Below are 23,966 nucleotides of genomic sequence, written 5' to 3'. Positions count from 1 at the left end.
ATTTTATTAGTTTTGTTTATTAATAGAAACTGTTATGCAGGCATGCTATTCCTATTTTGTGCTAAAGTTTTTCCTGTCTATTCCATTGTTATTTATGTACTGCTCAGTTTTTACTTTTTCATCGCAAAGATGTTACTTACTGTATGTTTCTACTTCATTCTAGATGTGTTACTTCTCTTCCAATGTCGTTTGTTAACATTTAACTTCTTTGGTGATAATACTCAGTAAACGTCTGAAGATGGCCTTGTAAGCCGAAAACCGGTTAACAATAAAAGTAAAATTGTGGAACAAAAGCAAACTGGTGCTTTTCATTTATTATAAATTTACTTGTATAATAATCTTTGCTGCTCTGGACTTTCAGGAAAACTACTGCAGATACAAGTCAGAGGCAAGTTTTATTAGATTAACCAGACCAGTAATAACAAAACAGGTGGAAATTGTGCTTTAACCTCGTACTGTTTTACGATGGCTTCATATTAGCAAAGTTGTTAAATTTCGGGCAAAATTTTTTCTTAGGCGTAACTAAACATTTGTGGACCTATGTTTATATGAATTTTTTTGTTCAGTTTTACGTGTAGAATAACGTATTAAAACATTTGCATATCTTCGTGAATCAGTCTGTATATAAAATTTACAGACTTTATATACATAATACTTTTTGGACTCACTGTGCTGGAAAGGACGCAAGTTTTCCGCTCGCCCCCTACAAGGTTGGGCGACTGGGATTGACCTCATCTATAGGGTTCAACGCAGAAAACCGGTTTGGCGCAGAGGGCGCACCTAGGAGGTAAGAAGCTGCGCTCGGCGAACGCCGAGTTCCGCTAGCTAGCTGGGTTATTATCGCTCGGCCGCGGCCGGCGCGGTGGCCTTGGCGGGGATGACGCAAGGCACGGCCGCGGTCAGCTTGCAGGCGGCACTTGCAGCCGCGCAGAAGCGAGCAGCATGTCGTTCGAGTCGGAGCTCCGCGGCGCCGCGACCGCCGCCACCACCGCCCTGGTAGTGGCCAACCCCGTGCTCAGGGACTATGCCTACTACAGCGCGCTGCTCGGGCTCAAGGTGCTCGCCTTGGGGCCGCTCACGGCGCGCCAGCGCTTCCGCAAGAAGGTTAGTACTGCCTGGTCCAGTGGTCCCCAACCGGGGGGTAATTAACCCCTGAGGGCTAGAAACTAAACGATTCGATTCTATTTTAATCACGAAACTAAATTATTTTCAAAAGATCATTACTACTATCAAAATTTTGTAAGATGGTTCAAAAATAGTTCAAATTGCTCTGAGCACTACGGGACTTAAATTCTGAGGTCATCAGTCCCCTAGAACTTAGACTACTTGCTGCTGTCGTTGTTGTTGTGGTCTTCAGTCCTGAGACTGGTTTGATGCAGCTCTCCATGCTACTCTATCCTGTGCAAGCTTCTTCATCTCCCAGTACCTACTGCAGCCTATATCCTTCTGAATCTGTTTAGTGTATTCATCTCTTCGTCTCCCTCTACGATTTTTACCCTCCACGCTGCCCTCTAGTACCAAATTGGTGATTCCTTGATGCCTCAGAACATATCCTACCGATCGATCCATTCTTCTAGTCAAGTTGTGCCACAAATGTCTCTTCTCCCCAGTTCTATTCAATAACTCCTCATTAGTTATGTGATCTACCTATCTAATCTCCAGCATTCTTCTGTAGCACCACATTTCGAAAGCTTCTATTCTCTTCTTGTCTAAACTATTTATCGTCCACGTTTCACTTCCATACATGGCTACACTCCATACAAATACTTTCACAAACGACTTCCTGATACTTAAATCAATACTCGATGTTAGCAAATTTCTCTTCTTCAGAAACGCTTTCCTTGCCATTACCAGTCTACATTTTATATCCTCTCTACTTCGACCATCATCAGTTATTTTGCTCCCCAAATAGCAAAACTCCTTTACTACTTTAAGTGTCTCATTTCGTAATCTAATTCCATCAGCATCACCCGATTTAGTTCGACTACATTCCATTATCCTCGATTTGCTTTTGTTGATGTTCATCTTATACCCTCCTTTCAAGACACTGTCCATTCCGTTCAATTGAAACCTCACTAACCTAAAGACATCACACACATCCATGCCCGAGGCAGGATTCGAACCTGCGACCTTAGCGGTCGCGCGGTTCCAGACTAACCGCTCGGCCACTCCAGCCGGCTAAAATTTTGTAAGACTCTAGTACTGATTATACTGTATAAGTTATCAATAATTACTTTTTTCAGTTAGTAGTATTAATACTATGGAGATTACAAGTTCCTCACACAGTCCACCCAATACACACGTATGCTGTGCTTTGTCCCGTACATCGCTGATGATAAAAACGAGGCATATAAACGTAACAAATGCCAAATATATCAAGAAAATATCTTCTGCAAGACGTAGATACTGCCTGCGCCGGCCGAAGTGGCCGTGCGGTTAAAGGCGCTGCAGTCTGGAACCGCAAGACCGCTACGGTCGCAGGTTCGAATCCTGCCTCGGGCATGGATGTTTCTGATGTCCTTAGGTTAGTTAGGTTTAACTAGTTCTAAGTTCTAGGGGACTAATAACCTCAGCAGTTGAGTCCCATAGTGCTCAGAGCCATTTGAACCATACTGCCTGCAGTAGTCCAGCAATTGCTTCTTCATTCGCTTCGAAACAGAAAAATAAATTGACACCACGACACAACAGTAACTACGTAAGGTCTACTATAGTGCTGTACACATTACTATTATTATCACTATTCGTGGCTGTGGTCAGACACAAAGCATTAACAGCCCGAAGTCTTCCAATTTCTGCCAGTTCAGAAGTAAATAGTTCAGCAATCAAGTGATTTACGAACAGTAGGTATAGTGCACACATTTTAACTTGGTTGATTTGAAATGGGGTTCCAGTATGAAGGTCAAGCAAGTGCATCAATGGAGAGGACCAATGCAGGGGAAGTATGTTTTGTAACAAGTGTCTATCCTCTCTGTCAATAGTTAGGTTTCTTGTATGAGAAGGAGTTGAGGGTAGCACTTGCGATGCACCACAAATTCCTTCGCTGGCCGGTGTGGCCGGGCGGTTCTAGGCGCTACAGTCTGGAACCGCGCGACCGCTACTGTCGCTGGTTCGAATCCTGCTTCGGGCAAGAATGCGTGTGATGTCCTTAGGTTAGTTAGGTTTAAGTAGTTCTAAGTTCTACGGGACTGATGACCTCAGATGTTAAGTCCCACAGTGCTCAGAGCCATTTGAACCATTTTTTTAAAAATTCCTTCGTCATTCATTCTAACACCCCCCGCCCCCACGCCCACCCCGCACCCCGCCCCTTCTCCCCTTCCCACACACACAAACACAAACTAAATACCATTTTATCTTTATATTTTTAAAAATAAAGTATTCCAAGAAAAGTCTTTCATTCTATAGTTAGTTAGGTGCTAAAGATGGTGATGATGTGTCGGGTGGCAACAGACGGCAGGGGGAAGCGGAGGACGGAGGTACTAGCTAATGTATCATTGCACTTAGGGGTCTAAGAAAGGTTCGGAACCATAGGTCTAGTCCCTTTCACACGAGCGACTTTCGTGTCTCAATCCACCACCCGTAGCAAGCGAGTCTTCAGTAGCGCTCGTGGCGTATGCTTCCTGTACTGAGTCTCACCTTTGTCGAGAGGTCGTTTTCGTTTACACGTCACTGACATACTTACGTTTTGTGTGAGCTCTCTGCTGGGCAGTTTGGCAGCCATAAGGTGAAAGTGAGGTTACGAGGGATCATCCTTTTTAAGAAAAAATCGGAATACAGTTATGAATGTAAGAAGAAGCAATGATAATAGAGTTTATTAATGACCAAAAATAGAAATTCACAGTGGATGCTCTTGATAAAGGTCATATGCTAAATGTTCCTCATCCCCGATAACTGATAGAATATGAATATTGTTGTCCAAACATTTCAGAAGTCTACATTTATTTCCTCGAGAAAACATATACTTACAAATACATCAGACAATATTTAGATGGCAGTAATTACTGCCTTTTTATTTTATCAAATGGTTCAAATGGCTCTGAGTACTATAGAACTTAACTTCTAAGGTCATCAGTCCCCTAGAACTTAGAACTACTTAAACCTACCTAACCTAAGGACATCACACACATCCATGCCCGAAGCAGGATTCGAACCTGCGACCGTAGCCGTCGCGCGGTTCCAGACTGTAGCGCCTAGAACCGCTCGGCCACGCCGGCCGGCTTTTATTTTATCCGTTCTACCTTTTTTCCTTTCTGTGTGCTAAATAACATCGAAAATTTTAATTCTCTGGGCTTTCCCAGTGCTCTATTAACATCTTGAGGCTTCGGGTATTCTACTGGAAATCAGCGTCGTTATGCAAAACGTGACTCGTTGTCTTCATCAGAGCTACCTGAGACTGGTATACCGCCTGAGATAAAACCCGTTCAGGCACAATATTTTGACAACGTAACTCGTTATGTTCATCAGGTGCTACAGGATATCAGCTTATATCCAGCATATCACCCTACACCTCAAGCTATCAACATCGAAAATCATTTTTCTGAGTAAAATTCTTCACTCTTGAAACAAATTTCATTACAAAAGTTATGTATTGACGTTCATATTTATGAATAGTGTAGTACTGTTTGTATTCTAAAACATAAATTTCTTACGTTTAGATATTACTTGTGGCAAAATGCTAGTGGAAAAAATACCAAGTGATCGTGTAACCTTTGCAGTACGTCATGAAAACAAAACAAACAACCAAATAAAGATTAAAAAGTCATAAAACCACAAAATGCATAACTATAATAGAAGAGATCTACCCACTTGGATAGCCGAGAGCGCTAACGCGCCTGCTCCCGGCCCGAATCCACCTCGCTGGTTAACGATGAGGACTGCTGAGCCAGCCAGCCAGCCAGCAAGGTTGCGATTTTTAGGGGGTTTTCCACATCCAACTACCTAACCGGGCTCGCATCCAAGTCCCCCTCAAATACTCAAATACACTCTTTAAAAACACCAGTCTCACTGCCAAAACCGACCTTTAACAATGCCGACCCCGTACAGAAACGGGAAAAGGCAAAAGGAAACAAAGAAGAAGTAGGTACGAACTCAATGAGAAGCTTCCGATTTTAGTAAACGGCGCCACAGTACACTATTTATGCGCATGCGCAGCGTGCAGCATACTCAAACTAGGTACAGTTAACTGACCACTGACGATAGTGCCCCCTCGTAACGTGGTTGAAGGCTGACTTACACATACGCAGGTTAAGTGCACCCACATCGAGTACAGAAAGTCGTTTTTGACCAGAAATTCTCTCTTGTAAAATGGGCTTTAAAGGGATATGCTGGCAGGCTCGCGCATCCAAGGTTGAGTTCTGGATAGGAGATAAGTTTCTTACTTCCCCCTCCCCCCTCCCTCCCCACCCTCCCCGAAATATAATGTACTTTCACTTCCACTTTTAACGTAGGTACCAAAGCTGCCTAGGATTTAATAACAGAAATAAAATATTTTAAATATAATAATAATTTGCTTACAATAATGCTCAGTGTGTAACTTTATCGTAACTTAACAAGAATAATACTTAACACGACATGAATTCGAAGTATGCAATCACCATTATCAGTATTTCACTAAACACTACGATTGTGAACACAGGTCTGCAGACTACGGCTGTGCGAGCGTGTAAATAACAGGAAAGCCTCACCTGTAAATCGTTTCGCCTACAATCAGGAAAGTCAGCATTTCTATCATTCTTTCCGTACTCGAAGATGTTGCCACTCTGTCTCGCCTTACGCAACTTGCTGTGATTTTCCGGTACCACTTACGGACTCAAGAACTGCTTCGGGTTCGTTGCTGATAGCAGGTGTGGCCAACCTGTGAATGTGAACCTGTTTCGAATGCTGTCTGCAATCCGCCAGTTCGCAAGCTCATGCGCATGGCCTAATCCTCAATCGAGCACCTGAAAAGCGTCCTGTGTTAAACATCCCTTACAAATTTCTAGAATCCCTTGCCATTTATGAACTGTTTTCGTGCTTTTTTCTAGAAATTAGCTAAACAACTTGGAAATTGATACACCTAAAAATATGAACGCTTTTAGTAAAATATTCTTTGGGGAGATGGGGAAGGGGGATGGGTGGAGTGGATCATGACTCCCACCGTAGCACCCTCCTCCCGCCCTTCGATCCGCTCCTGCAGTATACTGTAGTCATCCATCTTCGTTCCAGTAAACTGAAGAGAGCCATTTGCTTAACCTAAGCTGTATGTCTGTCGGATACGAAATTTCAATCTGCGATGAATGATGACCATTACAATGTCTACATCAAACGTAAACGATTTGTCTCTTAGGGTCTGAGCACACTCTTATGAGCTGCCTGCCCAGTTCACACAGTAATGGCAAGCCAAAGTACTGAGTCTCATGTTTAACTGGAATTGCTCAAATTTGTCTGCACCGATGCCGGTCTTAATACCACAGACAAACTAGTGAGTACGGACTGGGAATCGCCACATACTTGACCTAGCTGAAGCGCGAATCATGCCGTATGCTAACCCGAATGATTGGCTTGTTGTTTTTTACTGGAATCTACTCATGTCTGTGGAAGGTGAAAAGTAAATATAGCGATTGGCGAAAAAACGGTATACATGTAGTATCGTCCAAATATCGCGGTGCAGTACCAAAGTTGGGAGCACGGAACGATACCATAGACATCAGCTATGTCGAGCTGCAATCTACAACGACGAGTGCGAGGTGCTTCTGAAGACGCCCTCTCCCTCAGTGCCATCGTATGGAGGTCGATAAAGAAACGAGCTAGGACTCGTTCACCCCCAGTTCATGACCTCCGATGAAGCAGTCAGCATCATCTAGTAAGGACACTAGTGCTACTCAAGTCCCACATTTTCTGTACTTTTGTAAATGTTGAACTTGTACTTCAAGAGAAGAGTTTGTATTTGTGTGCATTAAGTAATGCCTTCGAAGACAGTTATAAACATTCAACCCATTCCTGTGGCAATTTATTGTATAAAGTTAAGTAAATCTTTTAACATTCTTTATTAGTATGAATTAATGTTTCATATTTTGTAATTCCGATCTGCCATCTCCCAGAGTAACCCACAGTTATGACGAGAAGACTATAGTTCCGTCAAGTCATAACAATATCGATGACAGAGATAGCTCACAAGGTACTTGAACGGCCCTGATGATCAAATGTGAGAGATCAAAATAGGGTTCAGCTAATCGAGAGTGAACAAGGAAGTCCAGCATGATTGCTCAGAGTCTTCCTAAATTTGCGGCTGGCTGTAACAAGCATGCCGGAAAATCTCAGCACTCGAACGAAGAGTCTGATATCTGACAAGGAGTTTTCAGAGTGGACCAACGAAAATTTTTCAATCCACAAGACATTGGTTCAACAGAGACAGTGAAGATTAAACGCAGATTCAATACAGATCGTACAGATATTTTTCTAAGAAATCATTTTCCCCGGGCCCCAGCTACGATTAGAACGATGGAAAATGTTAACATTCGGCAACATAGGAAATAATCTCTGCCATGTGCTTCACAGTAACTTACGAGTAGATGTAGGAAATAGCATGATGAAACCGCAGAAGCTTGTAGGTACTGATCAATCACAAAAACACTGCCCACCACGGGCAGATCTGTGGATGCGAATGCTGGTACAGCATAGTTTTAATCTCTCGTAAGCGTTCACTCTCTTCCAAACTATACACGCATGTAACTTCTTACTTCTCACGGGGCGTGGCGAGTCAGCGCAAATCTTAGCAACCAACTTTCTTAGCGGTAGTACCATACAATAGTACTTTGTAGCAATTACATTTCAGTATGTTTTTCTTGAATAACTCGAAAATTGCGGCCTCTAGCAAATATGTATCCCACAACAAAATTTAGCTACATTCAATTTCCTACAAAAAATCCTTTTCATTTTTTTCTGTAAGACTAACAGTTTCGCGTAGCGAACTAGAAAATATGAAAATCTCGCTCGTGGTTTTCGAAGGCTAGATATAACATTGCGGGTTGCATAAAACGGCGTCGATAGAGGCTGCTAAATCATTCTGTGTATAATTCGGAAACGTAAAATCTCGAAAACTTCTTACTTCACATGTTTACACAATAGGCTAATAAATATTCTGAAGGACATAGGTTATGTAGATTGTTAAACAACACTGTACAGGTTTTCTGTTGAAAGAAAACGCTGTGCTGCGACACGTGCGATTCATTTTTTTTTTTTTTTTTTTTTTTTTTTTTTTTTTTTTTTTTTTTCCCTCAGCTACGATAGCAGGGCAAATTGTCTCTCCCAAGTATATTCTTTCGCCTTGTATATAATTTTGAACAAAAATTGTAAATGCAATCGGTTTTAATCGAAAACAGGAGATTTATATTTATGGCTTATGATTAGACTACTACGGAATCTGAATCGTCCTGGCCGCCCACAGATCAAAAGTATGCGAATTACTGGCATTGAAGCTAATATCGACACAGATCCAGCAGTCTCTCATATCCGTCTACCACTGATCCCATCTGATTTACCAATTCATTTTAAGCGACTTCAACTCCCAATTAACGTTCCGTTTGCAGTAACAATAAAAGCTGTTCGTGGTCAGAGAGGGAGGGAGGGAGGGTGGGGGCGGGAAGAATTGGGCATAGAAAGTTGAAGGAGGAGATGGACAGGGAGGGGGGAAGGAGGAGATCGGCAGAGAGAAGAGGGGGGGGTGGAGAAGGAGGTGATGAACAGAGAGAGGGAGAGAAGAAGATTATGACGTACTTCCGATGTCCTTACATATTTAGCAATTGTGAAGCATTGCTGGATTCGCGAGTACTCATAAATCCAAACTGTGCAAATGCGATTTTTGAGAAGAGTGTCTTTCTGTATAAAACCGCATAAGAAAAGGGAGACAGAAGACAGGCAATCATTTAATATCTTCGCAACTATATTAATGAATATAGAATGAGACAGACGATGTAGTCAGAATGACAGAAAACAGTGCATTACTACTTTCGGTATTCACTCACCCCATCGATAAAAGATCGTTCTTCAGCATCTCGTGTGTGGCTTTACTTCGCATTGGGACAAAGGAAGATATCTAGTATTAACAAAAGCATACCGTCATATATTGGTAAAAGGAAATAAATCCCCAGTAAAAACTCACAGATATAATAGCAGAACGAACATGTTGTCTTATTTCATAAACAGAAAGTACTCATGTAGTGCATCCACACTGTTCCGCATGGAGCGAAGGAGAATTTCTAGTGAAATGCTGGAACGTAACGAAAATGACTTGCGGTGTGGGGTGTTTGAAAATAAATATCCAATCCGTGGTCACTCGCGGTAGGTAACACACAAAAATAATATTGCCTCTGCGCGTTTCATAAACGTCAGTACGAAATGTAGGAATGAATCTATTTATAAAGCTGTTGCAATAAAAAGTTATCAATTTGATGTGATTTAATTACCCTGTTTCTTTTCGTAATTTGTCTTCCGTCAATTTGAAGGACGTGGATCTTCGCAGCAGAGACCTTGGAGCCGCACGTCCAGTGTTTAGCCTTTCTTCATTCACAGAATGTTGCGTTAACAACAGCTATGCTAAGTAAGATCTCGACTGCAGCATAGAGCTTATATGTTATCATGGGTAAAAAAAGGATAGCTGACCCTCTTATCAGTTTCATACGGTAAACATGACAGCGCACATCACTGGCAGACAGTTTTAATCTGTGTCATACCATTCCCCGCTGATTACATGAACCTGAAACGTCAATTACGCTATCAGTTTCGAAAAATCATGCTAAGTCACTTGCACTGTAGATACCCACACACTGGGTCCAGTTGCTGCTGGAAATGAAATATATCCTACTTCCTATAGGACACTACAATAACCTCAATTAAGTCCCCGTGCTATAACACCATGCCCCTCATTCTCAATCAGCTGAAACTATAAGATGTCGAACTACTAACAGTTCAGTTTAAGAGGGGCTTAAAGAACTTATTGGTGACGACCTCCTTCTACTCCACTGCCGAATTTGTTCGTAGTATCGACTGACATACATATTATTAATAATTGTTAATTCGTTCAATGTAAATAAATGTTATAAACTGATTTTCTGTACGATGGTACCTGCCTACAACGGCCTCACAATTATAACGGTTATGCACCTCGATGCACTGAACATTTACATAGTGTCTGACGAATTTGTTACCATCTCTTAATGAAAATATGTTTAAAATTGTTTTTCTTATTCCACATCGATTAGGACCATTCTAGTTAGGATTTATGAAAAGGACATCAGCATATTTCTTTTGTTTTTTCTGTAAATATGTATCATGCAGTCTTGTTTTATGATATGTTCGCCAGACCACTGCACCAAAAGTATATCTAATGAAATTAAAATTAACCTTAAAAGTAATTCAATCAGAATAGGAAGCCGCCGTATTTTGAAGTCTTTTTATATATCCTTTTCCACGGTATATGTATGCCCCAGGCAAAAAAAATGTAATTAAACGTCGCGTTTCAGCTGCCTGAAACAGTACATAATGACTAAAGAGCTATAAAATTTAAAATGATTCAAATAAATGCTATTATCAGACAAAAGTTGTACGACAGGTTGTATCTATTACACTACTGGCAATTAAAATTGCTTCACCAAGAAAAAATGCAGATCATAAACGGGTATTCATTGGACAAATATATTATACTAGAACTGACATGTGATTACATTTTGCCGGCCGGAGTGGCCGAGCGGTTCTAGGCGCTACAGTCTGGAACCGCGCAACCGCTACGGTCGCAGGTTCGAATCCTGCCTCGGGCATGGATGTGGTGATGTCCTTATGTTAGTTAGGTTTAAGTAGTTCTAAGTTCTAGGGGACTGATGACCTCAGATGTTAAGTCTCATAGTGCTCAGAGCCATTTGAATCATTTGATTACATTTTCACGCAATTTGGGTGCATACATCCTGAGAAATCAGTACGTAGAACCACCACCTCTGGCCATAATAACGGCCTTGATACGCCTGGGCATTGAGTCAAACAGAGCTTGGATGGCGTGTACAGGTACAGCTGCCCATGCAGCTTCAACACGATATCACAGTTCATCAAGAGTAGTTAGTGACTGGTGTATTGTGACGAGCCAGTTGCTCGGCCACCATTGACCAGACATTTTTAGTTGGTGGGAGATCTGAAGAATGTGCTGGCCAGGGCAGCAGTCGAACATTTTCTGTATCCAGAAAGGCCCGTACAGGACCTGCAACATGCGGTCGTGCATTATCCTGCTGAAATGTAGGGTTTCCACGGATCGAATGAAGGGTAGAGCCACGGGTCGTAACATATCTGAAATGTAACGTCCACTGTTCAAAGTGACGACAATGCGAACAAGAGGTGACCGAGACGTGTAACCAATGGCACCCCATTCCATCACGCCGGGTGATATGCCAGTATGGCGATGACGAATGCACGCTTCCAAAGTGCGTTCAGAGCGATGTCGCCAAACACGGATGCGACCATCACGATGCTGTAAACAGAACCTGGATTCGTCCGAAAAAATGACGTTTTGCCATTCGTGCACCCAGGTTCGTCGTTGAGTACACCATCACACGCGCTCGTGCCTGTGATGCAGCGTCAAGGGTAACCGAAGCCATGGTCTCCGAGCTGATAGTCCATGCTGCTGCAAACGTCGTCGAACTGTTCGTGCAGATGGTTGTTGTCTTGCAAACGTCCCCATATGTTGACTCAGGGAACGAGACGTGGCTGCATGATCCGTTACAGCCATCTCGACTGCTAGTGATACGAGGCCGTGCGATCCATCACGGCGTTCCGTTTTAACCTCCTGAACCCACCGATTCCATATTCTACTAACAGTCATTGGATCTCGACCACCGCGAGCTGCAATGTCGCGATACGATAAACCGCAATGGCGATAGGCTACAATCCGACCTTTATCAAAATCGGAAACGTGATGGTACGCATTTCTCCTCCTTACACGAGGCGTTACAGTAACGTTTCGCCAGGCAACGCCGGTCAACTGCTGTTTGTGTATGAGAAATCGGTTGGAAACTTCCCTCATGTCAGCATGTTGTAGGTGTCGCCACCGGCGACAACCTTGTGTGAATGTTCTGAAAAGCTAATCATTTGCATATCACAGCATCTTCTTCCTGTCGGTTAAATTTCGCGTCTGTAGCACGTCATCTTCGTGGTGTAGCAATTTTAATGGTCTGTAGTGTAATTTCCATCTTCAGGAGTTACAGACCCATAGAAGTGTTTGAAGTGCCCATATAACTAATTCAATCTGGTAGATGGCCAATGTGAACTGAATGTATTAGGACCAATGTGACACTAACTGGACCACAAACCAAATTACGTAGTACAAATATTACAACGAACTTTAACTAAAATCTTCACTTGACACAAATGCCATCTCCGTATATGGTTTTCATCTTCACTTCAGGTTCGGCTAGTGGATTCATCATTAAAATGCTGGTATCTGTTAGGTTGGTGCAAAAGTTCGAAGCGTTTTACCAGAAGTTTAATAAACACAACAGATACACGTAACAAAGACTTCCGTCATCAATAATCCTGTATATTCTCCTTCACAATTTACAAGAGTCTGCCAACGCTGGGGTAGCTTCTAGATTCCGCGACTATAAAAATCACGTGATTGTGAGGCGAAGAAATCGTTGCGCATTTTCATCTGGAAAGTTCCTTGAAGATCGTTCGATACAGAGCCGAAAAAGTGACAATCTGAGGGCGCAAGATCAGGTGAATAGTGCAGAATGCGGGCGGGCGTCCTCACGGAGCAGCATCGCTTCACACAGCCTGTTGGTCGTTGCTTTTGGATTGCTTCTTCAACGTTACCGTAGAGTAGCATCACTTCACGCCGTCGTCCTTGTCGTTGTTCTCGGACTGCGACTGCAAGACGTCTCAATTGTTGACAACAAATGTCAGCAGTGGCAGTTACACCTCAGTGAAGCAATTCATAGTACACCATACCGTTACTGTTCCATCAGATGCATTGCATTATCTTTTGCGGATGGGCGTAGGTCTTTGAACGAGGAGTTGTTACTATTTTTGGATTCAACCACATCTTTCTTTTCCTTATGTTATCATACAGAAACCATTTCTAATCACCAGTAATGCTACGGGACAGGAATGGTAGGTGTTATAGATGGGCCAATTCATGACTAGCAAGCAGAGATGAACATATGGTCATCCGTTGATTTTTATGATTTTGGCTTAGAGCATGCGGTACCCATACACCCGATTTTTGAACCTTCAAAAAAATGGCTCTGAGCACTATGGGACTTAACATCTGAGGTCATCAGTCTGGTAGAACTTAGAACTACTTAAACCTAACTAACCTAAGGACATCACACACATCCATGCCCGAGGCAGGATTCGAACCTGCGACCGTAGCGGTCGCGCAGTTCCAGACTGAAGCGCCTAGAACCGCTCGGCCACACCGGCCGGCGTTGAACCTTCCCCATTGCCTGTAAATGTCGCACGATGGTAGAGTATTCAGATTTGCCATTTCTCGACTACACTGACGTTAATTATTGTGGATTAATGTGTTTAAACGATCTTCATCAAACCCCGAAGGTCTTCCTAAACGTGGAGAGTCACCAATGTCAAAACGATCCTCCTTAAAACCATTTTCTTGCCGTGCTCTGTCCAATGGCATTATCCCCATATATGGCGCAAATGTTTCTGGCTGCCTCCGCTGCTGTCACCTCTGTTTTGAACTCAAACAGAAGAATACGTCAGAAATGTTCCAATTTCTCCACATGGCACTCCATTTCGTAGCGTCCACATTGCCACTTACTACCTCGAAATGACAACTCAAATAGCAACAGCGAACTACAAATAAAAAATTACAATCGATAAACAAATCCATAGCAGCCGAAATACCAACATGCAAAACAAAAACGCTACGAACTTATGCACCAACCTAATAAATAAAGTTCCTCTGTGTGACATCATTATGATTGAAAATACTTCAGCGTTTAGGCAAGTAGGGCAGGAAACATCATCACATTGACAAGGAGCACTGCATTGGTGGACCAAACGGTAGTGCATATCATTGCGCCACGATGCGACGCCACAACCAGAAGAATTTATCTACACAGACTGTAAATGAGGAAGACTCCACCATACAACAACACCTCTCCTGTTTACTGTGGAGCCTTCAGATGCTAGGAAAACCCCTTGACGAAGTGTTGGTCATACCTTATTCGATTCACCTGTGTCACTACTACCATATCTGAATTTCTCTAGAAGTAGTGTCGGTAACATACGAAGCTGAATAACTGTGAACATATTAGTCAATACTATTGATCACTTTTATCTTCAGTTTTATGATGAGAGCTAAATATTACCCACTTGATCATAGTGCACACGTTCTACAACTACAGCAAAAACAGAGAGCGAGAAACACTTACATAATAGGCATATCAGTCTTATCTCCCACCGTAGCCCGCGACAAGCAAGCAAATAGTCAGCGTCTTTGCGAGCAAACATTCCAATAATTCGTATGCCCTGTGAGTGCGCTTCTGCAAACTTCCAGTCCGCTAACTTGACCCTGGCGGGTATAAATACTTTCAGCGTTCATACTGCGACTGATCTGCAGCGCAGATCTCGCGACTCTGAAAACTGTTTTCCGTCTGTTCACATAGCTCCGGCGTGGTCGTGATCATTTACAGTCGCAAGCACGAATACAACGTCGTAATGTCAGCACAGTCACATTCTTCGCCTCCGTGCAGCCCATGCGATCATTCCCTACACCTCTCATCTAAATTGCTTCACCAAAAGTCGGAGTTGACTCAGTTAGTACTACAACAGTGCTTATTAATGATAGTATTATCGTATGGGATAACAAGCTAAATCTGTGATTGGACTGAAGATTTCTTAGCAGGAATGCAGCAAGTTATCTTGGATGTAAAGTCATCGACAGATGTAGAAGTAATTTTAATTGTGTCCAAGGAAGAGTTTCTGACCCTTACTATCCATGTCGTATATAACGACCCGATAGAAAATATTAATAATAACCCAGGCTCTTGCTGATGATGTAGTTATCTATAATGAAAGGCAGCCTGAAAAAAGCTGCACACACATTCTGCCAGTTCTTGGTAAGAGTGCAAACTGGTGCAAAGACTGGCACCTTCTTTTCGATGTTCACAAATGTAAATTCGTGCACTCCACAAAACGCAAAAACATAATGTCTTATTACCACAATATCAATGAGTCAGCTTCGGAATCAACAACGTCACACAAATAGTTCGGTGTAACAATTTGTGCGTACGTGAAATGAAATGACCACATATGCTCAGTCGTAGGTGAAATAGATGTCAGACTTCAGTTTACTGCTAGGATATGGGAAAAGGCAGTCACTCCATAAAGAAAATTGCTGACAAACCACTTGTGCGACTCTTCCTGGATTGTTGCTCAACTGTGTGAGATCCATACTGAATAGGAGTAACAGGGAATACAAAAGGTATACAGAGAAGGACAGCACGAGTGATCACAGGTTTCTTTGATCCATACGTAAGCTTCACGGAAATGCTCAAAATCTGAACTGCAGTTGCTTGAAAATAGACGCCAGTTATTCTATTAAAACCCAGTTGCAAACTTGCAACCATCAGTATCAAGCGAGGAATCTAGGAGTATACTACAGCCACTTCGTAATCGCTCCCGTGAAGACTGAGAACACAAAATTAGACTAAGTATAGTGCACACAAATATGAGATCGGAATAAATCGGTACTGCTACTTTTCTTGTAATTAGTGTACAATTTACGGTTCCTTTCCATGAAAGAGGCCAATCAACTACGACCGACTATGAGTAGTTGTGATTGTAACTCAACTGTAACTGTAACTGGAAACTCAACTGTAACTTCCGTCTTCAATCAAGGCAAGGATGCATTCATATTCAGAATGCGAAATTCATAACAAGGGTGGTACGATTAAAATTCGGGCAATGTGTTATTTTTTCCAGTTGTCCTTCACTGTAGTATTTGATTTTAACTCATCCAGCAGAACTTGCTTACTACAAACAGCTTTAATCCATTAGTGCCCAGAATTATTATGTTCGGTTTTTCTGCTTAAAATAATTGTAGGTTATTGTTTTGTAACAGGTTTACGTAAAAACATAATTTCAGTTTAATTTTCATTTATACAGTCACGAACGTTAAGGTAACAAATGAAACACATTTCCGGTTTTATTACAATATTTATTTTCCTAACTGTTTTTATTATACATTCTTACATTGCTTTTTAAAAAGGTATTTAAACAGCGAAACAGTTTTGAATCATTAGAAAAATTTTGATCTGAACCGTAGCTTACAGCTATTTCAAAATTTATGAACCCCCTCAAAAGCAATCTGGATGAAGTGGTGGTACCTGGCATTTCTCATATATATACCCAGTTCGATTCTTGTATACCTGGCATCTACAATACTTAGGCTGTCCTTTGACGATGAGACGATCTTTTCTGTCCTGCTTTATATCATCTAATGGAAGAAATCGTGATGATGGACCAGGTTTTGCTCTCGTAGTTCCACGGGTTTTCAAAATTTGAATAAAAACTTGCCTTCGAAACTGAAATACGGCACATCATTTTCCAACCTCCGATATAACAACCATTCCTATCCGCAACATACGTCAATACTCCACGCAAACGGAGACCACCACAATTTTTTAATCCTCATTTTTGTACATTATGGATGTGTGAATCGATCATTCAGACCAACCTCACCCATATGCAGGTTATATTGTTTCACAGTATCAGGCATCTTTATCGATTCTTTCGGTTCTGCTGAATCTTTCCATACTTAAAGGTTCTACATTATCACAGTTGGAACGAACTATCACTACTGCATTGTCATTCCATCTCACTGTTGTCATCTAGCCGTTAGATAACGAAACGCATTTTCTCTTTCTTGTATTTCTAACTCATTCTTCGCCGGACAGAGTGGCCGTGCGGTTCTAGGCGCTACAGTCTGGAACCGAGCGACCGCTACGGTCGCAGGTTCGAATCCTGCCTCGGGCGTGGATGTGTGTGATGTCCTTAGGTTAGTTAGGTCTAATTAGTTCTAAGTTCTAGGCGACTGATGACCTCAGAAGTTAAGTCGCATAGTGCTTAGAGCCATTTGAACCATAACTCATTCTTCGATGGCAAATTCAGTTGCTTTCCAACTTCGTTCTCTCGCTTTGTCCCTGTGACACCCAGGTTTCTTCTACACAGTTTTCCAGCAATGGAACTGATGTAAACAAATTGTCAAAGTAGATTTTTGTTCCACCTGGAATATTTCCACGCTGAATCAAACAATCACTACATCCTCACCCTGATCAAGACCAATTTTAGGTATCTTCGTGTGTGTGCTACAATAAGGTTCTGCAGGTATAATGTAGCCATCAGGATTTGCCAAAACCCATAGCTTGAAACCATATCTAATTGGCTTGTATTTGATAGTGGCCTTATTTACAAAACCCATCTTCGTTTATGTTTGTGTTGTCTTTTTTTATTTTTTTTGATTTATTGATCCATTTTTCATCTACAGCTGCACAATGTGCAAGAGATATTTGGATTTAAGTGTATATATCACATTCTTTTATTTGGAAATTTATGACAACCTGAGAGAATCAGTATTCCCAGGACAGTGCACAACTCATCATAGGAAACTTTCGGATTCTGATTAACTTTCTGTGCAGCATATAAATTTGTTTGAGAAACAATAAAATTTATTAATTCCTCAGAGAATAACTTTTTAAAAGAATCCAGTTGGGATTTTATTGCATTTGAAAGAAAATCTAACAAAGGTGGACCATAAGACTCTCTCACTTCTTTTACTTTCCAGCTTGGCTTCTTCATCTGGTTCCAAGTTCAGATGATGGATTTTATATATGATTTGGTCCTTGAGCGTCTGGATACGGTTGGAGGCTCTGCAGAATCGTCAATATCTTGTACTGCTTCTTGTCCTTGGCTTATACCTCCGACTGCAAAATTTTTACTTAATCTCTCATTCTTCCTTCCCTCCATATTTATAGCAGTTGGTGTGGTTGGGGTTTCGGAGCAAACCTCAGCTTCTACCTCTTTTAGCCCTTGACTTTCTCCACTCACTGCAGAATTCTGACATGACGTGCATTTCCTACTTTCTTCAGTATTTGCACCAGGAAGTTTAATTTGAATGTCTGCAGAGTTCTCAATTTCTTCTTCTCGTTTACTTCTGTCACTCAGTGCAAAATTTTGCCTTGACATGCTCGAACTGGTGTCGGTGCCCTTAGTATATGTGTAGTACGTGCAGGGAAATGACATGGTTTTCCTTGAACTTTATCACCTGCTAAATCAGAATCTTCATCAGTGTGTCGTAAGGAGGGATGATACCAACTGATCGTATAGTGTCTGTTTCGATCTGCTTCAAGAACATTTATTGTTTCGTCCACAGTCCATAAATTATCGTCACAACTGAAAGACAACACAAGTGTCCAGTGGCAACTGAAGATGCCAGACCTATTTTCCCCAACATGCATCATGCAAAGAAAATTTAATTCAAATGCTCATATATTGTGCTGTACTTACATTTTTCGTCGAAGCGGTTTTCAACACTCACACACACTAACAGATTTAACATTCGTAAACAGCAACAACAGACTGAGTACTGATACTTCAAACTTTAAACAACCAAGAAAAATGTCCATAACTGCTTGCAACAATTAAATTGTATATAGCATTATCATTGTTGCCAACATTAATTTTTAAATTCATTGGCAACTTTAGTTGGGGTTAAGATAGGACGGAAATGTCTTAGACATATGTGGGAGTGATCCTCTGATAAAACTGTCACTAAAAGCTTCGTTCATTTCGATTAACATCTGCCTGTCTCCTGCTACAGAAGTTACAACAATTTCAGCGTTTTATAAACTCGGTCATATAGCTTCAAAGAGACACAAGAAAAGGACATCGAACGTCGGTTGCCATGGTGTTCCTGAAAATAACGTTTAAATATTTGTACTGAGTATTTTACAGAACAGCTGTCAGTGTAGGACTGTTAAGGTCAGGAAAATCTTTGGCTTTGTGGCGTCAGTTCGCGATAAAGTACAGTACATTGCCAGCAGCTAGTCAAAAAGTATCGTTGAAATCAAATGCTGAACGCCTGGTCTCATCTCTACGCTGTCTTGTGAAGAAATCTATAATATATGACAGCTAGGACATCGCACTGTCGATATTCCCCTTCAGAGAAGTTTCAGTGAAGTCAGCGGCGAACATTCCGTCTGACGGCACGTACTCGGTAATAGCTCCTGACGTCACTTTTATGAGCAGCCTTGGTAACTCCTCCACACACTACAGTTCATATGTCGGCTCGTTCTGGAAGATCTTCCGCATATGATCTTGCGCACATCTGACTGAACTTCGCGTAAACATTTTGGGTCTTGTTTGTGCGTCGTATTCTATTGTGACTGTAATAATTTTGTCTCGTGTCTGCGGATAAAATATATAACCCTGATGATACTGATGATGAAATACATGTGATCTGCTGTCTAGAAATCCTCGACTTCTGAACAATTAGGGCTGGTTAATTTCTACAGTCCATTAAGTGTGACCTTCTGTGAGATAAGCTACTTTCTTTATTCCGTTTCTACTCATTTTTGGTATGTAAATGCCTAATGTTATATTTTTGTAGACAGATCGTATCCCATTTGCTCGACAATTGCATGCATTACTTGAGTTGTGCAAGGTGAACACTAGGCAATTTTCGGAATTTATGATCTCTGTTACGGAATGTACGCCCTTCCTGCGACACACTGATGGCCAATGATGTGTCCTTATCTGTTGCTTATAATTTTTTTCCTTCCCCCATGAACCATGGACCTTGCCGTTGGTGGGGAGGCTTGCGATACCTCAATGATACAGATAGCCATACCGTAGGTGCAACCACAACGGAGGGGTATGTGTTGAGAGGCCAGACAAACGTGTGGTTCCTGAAGAGGGGCAGCAGCCTTTTCAGTAGTTGTAGGGGCAACAGTCTGGATGATTGACTGATCTGGCCTTGTAACATTAACCAAAACGGCCTTGCTGTTGTGGTACTGCGAACGGCTGAAAGCAAGGGGAAACTACAGCCGTAATTTTTCCCGAGGGCATGCAGCTTTACTGTATCGTTAAATGATGAAGGCGTCCTCTTGGGTAAAATATTCCGGAGGTAAAATAGTCCCCCATTCGGATCTCCGGACGGGAACTACTCAAGAGGATGTCATTATCAGGAGAAAGAAAACTGGCATTCTACGGATCGGAGCCTGGAATGTCAGATCACTTAATCGGGCAGGCAGGTTAAAAAATTTAAAAAGGGAAATGGATAGGTTAAAATTAGATATAGTGGGAATTAGTGAAGTTCGGTGGCAGGAGGAACAAGACTTCTGATCAGGTGAATACAGGGTTATAAATACAAAATCAAATAGGGGTAATGCAGGAGTAGGTTTAATAATGAATAAAAAAAATAGGAGTACGGGTAAGCTACTACAAACAGCATAGTGAATGTATTATAGTGGTCAAGATAGACACGAAGCCCATGCCTAGTACAAGTTTATATGCCAACTAGCTCTGTAGATGACGAAGAAATTGAAGAAATGTATGATGAGATAAAAGAAATTATTCAGGTAGTGAAAGGAGACGAAAATTTAATAGTCATGGGTGACTGGAATTCGACAGTAGGAAAAGGGAGAGAAGGAAACATAGTAGGTGAATATGGATTGGGGCTAAGAAATGAAAGAGGAAGCCGTCTGTTAGAATTTTGCACAGAGCATAACTTAATCATAGCTAACACTTGGTTCAAGAATCATAAAAGAAGGTTGTATACATGGAAGAATCCTGGAGATACTAAAAGGTATCAGATAGATTATATAATGGTAAAACAGAGATTTAGGAACCAGGTTTTAAATTGTAGGACATTTCCAGGACTCTGACCACAATCTATTGGTTATGAACTGTCAATTAAAACTGAAGAAATTGCAAAAAGGTGGGAATTTAAGGAGATGAGACCTGGATAAACTGACTGAACCAGAGGTTGTACAGAGTTTAAGGGAGTGCATGAGGGAACAATTAACAGGAATGGGGGAAAGAAATACAGTAGAAGACGAATGGGTAGCTCTGAGGGATGAAGTAGTGAAGGCAGCAGAGGATCAAGTAGGTGAAAAGAGGAGGGCTAGTAGAAATCCTTGGGTAACAGAAGAAAAATTGAATTTAATTGATGAAAGGAGAAAATATAAAAATGCAGTAAATGAAGCAGGCAAAAAGGAATACAAACGTCTCAAAAATGAGATCGATAGGAAGTGCAAAATGGCTAAGCAGGCATGGCTAGAGGACAAATGTAAGGATGTGGAGGCTTATCTCACTAGGGGTAAGATAGATACAGCCTACAGGAAAATTAAAGAGACATTTGGAGAAAAGAGAACCACTTGTATGAATATCAAGAGCTCAGATGGAAAACCAGTTCTAAGCAAAGAGGGGAAAGCAGAAAGGTGGAAGGAGTATATAGAGGGTCTATACAAGGGCGATGTACTTGAGGACAATATTATGGAATTGGAAGAGGATGTAGATGAAGATGAAATGGAAGATACAATACTGCGTGAAGAGTTTGACAGAGCACTGAAAGAGCTGAGTCGAAACAAGGCCCCTGGAGTAGACAACATTCCATTAGAACTACTGACAGCCTTGGGAGAGCCAGTCCTGACAAAACTCTACCATCTGTTGAGCAAGATGTATGAGACAGGCGAAATACCCTCAGACTTCAAGAAGAATATAATAATTCCAATCCCAAAGAAAGCAGGTGTTGACAGATGTGAAAATTACAGAGCTATCAGTTCAATAAGTCACAGCTGCAAAATACTAACACGAATTATTTACAGACGAATGGAAAATCTGATAGAAGCCGACCTCGGGGAAGATCAGTTTGGATTCCATAGAAATGTTGGAACACGTGAGGCAATACTGACCTTACGACTTATCTTAGAAGAAAGATTAAGGAAAGGCAAACCTACATTTCTAGCATTTGCAGACTTAGAGAAAGATTTGAGAATGTTGACTAGAATACTCTCTTTCAAATTCTAAAGGTGGCAGGCGTAAAATACAGGAAGCGAAAAGGCAATTTACAATTTGTACAGAAACCAGATGGCAGTTATGAGTCGAGGGACATGAAAGGGAAGTAGTGGTTGGGAAGGGAGTGAGACAGGGTTGTAGCCTCCTACCGGTGTTATTCAATCTGTATATTGAGCAAGCAGTAAAGGAAACAAAAGAAAAATTTGGAGTAGGTATTAAAATCCAGGGAGAAGAAATAAAAACTCTGAGGTTCGCCGATGACATTGTAATTCTGTCAGAGACCGCAAAGGACTTGGAAGAGCAGTTGAATGGAATGGACAGTGTCTTGAAAGGAGGATATAAGATGAACATCAACAAAAGCAAAACAAGGATAATGGAATGTAGTCGAATTAAGTCGGGTGATGCTGAGGGAATTAGATTAGGAAATGAGACACTTAAAGTAGTAAAGGAGTTTTGCTATTTGGGGAGCAAAATAACTGATGATAGTCGAAGTAGACAGGATATAAAATGTAGACTGGCAATGGCAAGGAAAGCGTTTCTGAAGAAGAGAAATTTGTTAACATCGAGTATAGATTTAAGTGTCAGGAAGTCGTTTCTGAAAGTATTTGTATGGAGTGTAGCCATGTATGGAAGTGAAACATGGACGATAACCAGTTTGGACAAGAAGAGAATAGAAGCTTTCGAAATGTGGTGCTACAGAAGAATGTTGAAGATTAGGTGGGTAGATCACGTAACTAATGAGGAAGTATTGAATAGGATTGGGGAGAAGAGAAGTTTGTGGCACAACTTGATTAGAAGAAGGGATCGGCTGGTAGGACATGTCCTGAGGCATCAAGGGATCACAAATTTAGCATTGGAGGGCAGCGTGGAGGGTAAGAATCATAGAGGGAGGCCAAGAGATGAATGCACTAAGCAGATTCAGAAGGATGTAGGTTGCAGTAGGTACTGGGAGATGAAGGAGCTTGCACAGGATAGAGTAGCATGGAGAGCTGCATCAAACCAGTCTCAGGACTGAAAACCACAACAACAATATTTTTTTACTTCACCCAAGGCAAACTCTTCATTAAACAGGGGCCAGATAAAGGACAACAACACCACAAAATGATAAAACGCATTTTTCGGCTTCGCAAGTAGGTTTCAAAGAAACTTACATTTAAAGACAGAGAAGATGTGAATCGCTGGATCCTAGGCAGTTCTAGCCGTACATAAATTCAACGAACGGATTCAAACTATCCATCCAGTCTCTCACAAATAAATATGGAGATAAAAGAGAAGACACCATACAGAAAGCCGAAATATTAAATTCTGCTTTTTAAAAAAGTATTCCCGTATGACGATACATTGTTTGACAGCCGGGGTCCCGGGTTCGATTCCCTGCGGGGTCAGTGATTTTCACCTGCTCCGAGATTTGTTGGTGTCATTGTGTCGTCTTCATCACCATTACGGACATTGCTGGCAAACTACCTCCTTTAGGACCTTGCCTAGTACGGCGGTGCGGGTCTCCCGCATCGTTACCCTATGCTCTGTCAAGAAGAATGGTAATTCATTTCCAATACAATGCTATGAAATAAACATTTTTAGACTTGTAACTAATTACATACAACGCTATAGTCTGCTAGAACTTGCACATTAGAAGCGGACTTCTCTGGTTGAAGTTCTAACTCTTTAGTGGCATCATAGATACTGATTACCCGCGAATATCACCTACGGAGAAAAGTTGTGATCAGTATCACCAGTTTGGATAGTGAATATCAGTACATCAGTAAAACTAAATGTTGCTTAGAAGTGGTGATGTTGGAGAGGGTAAGGAGTCAAAGTGCCTCTGTATTCCAGGTGTCTCTCAAAGAGACATCAGATGCTGTATCAGCAGATAGTGGGAATTTCATTTTATCAGTGCATGGATAGTGTCAGTT

At 41.5% G+C, this 23,966-nt stretch overlaps 1 protein-coding gene across 1 annotated transcript in view; it reads left to right on the top strand.

Moving 5' to 3' along the window:
* The first annotated feature begins 916 nt into the window (after window positions 1-916).
* LOC126248041 (microsomal glutathione S-transferase 1-like) overlaps window positions 917-23,966 on the top strand; it is a 46,531-nt gene continuing 23,481 nt past the window's right edge. The window contains exon 1 of the mRNA XM_049948666.1: window positions 917-1,104. Coding sequence (XP_049804623.1) covers window positions 943-1,104 — 162 coding nt within the window. The 5' untranslated portion in view covers window positions 917-942. The remainder of the gene's footprint in view (window positions 1,105-23,966) is intronic.

Source organism: Schistocerca nitens, chromosome 1 (assembly GCF_023898315.1).
Source record: "Schistocerca nitens isolate TAMUIC-IGC-003100 chromosome 1, iqSchNite1.1, whole genome shotgun sequence".
In the NCBI taxonomy this organism is placed as follows: domain Eukaryota; kingdom Metazoa; phylum Arthropoda; class Insecta; order Orthoptera; family Acrididae; genus Schistocerca; species Schistocerca nitens.
The sequence above is the reverse complement of the archived record's forward strand: the minus strand, read 5'-3'. Positions and strand labels throughout refer to the sequence as shown.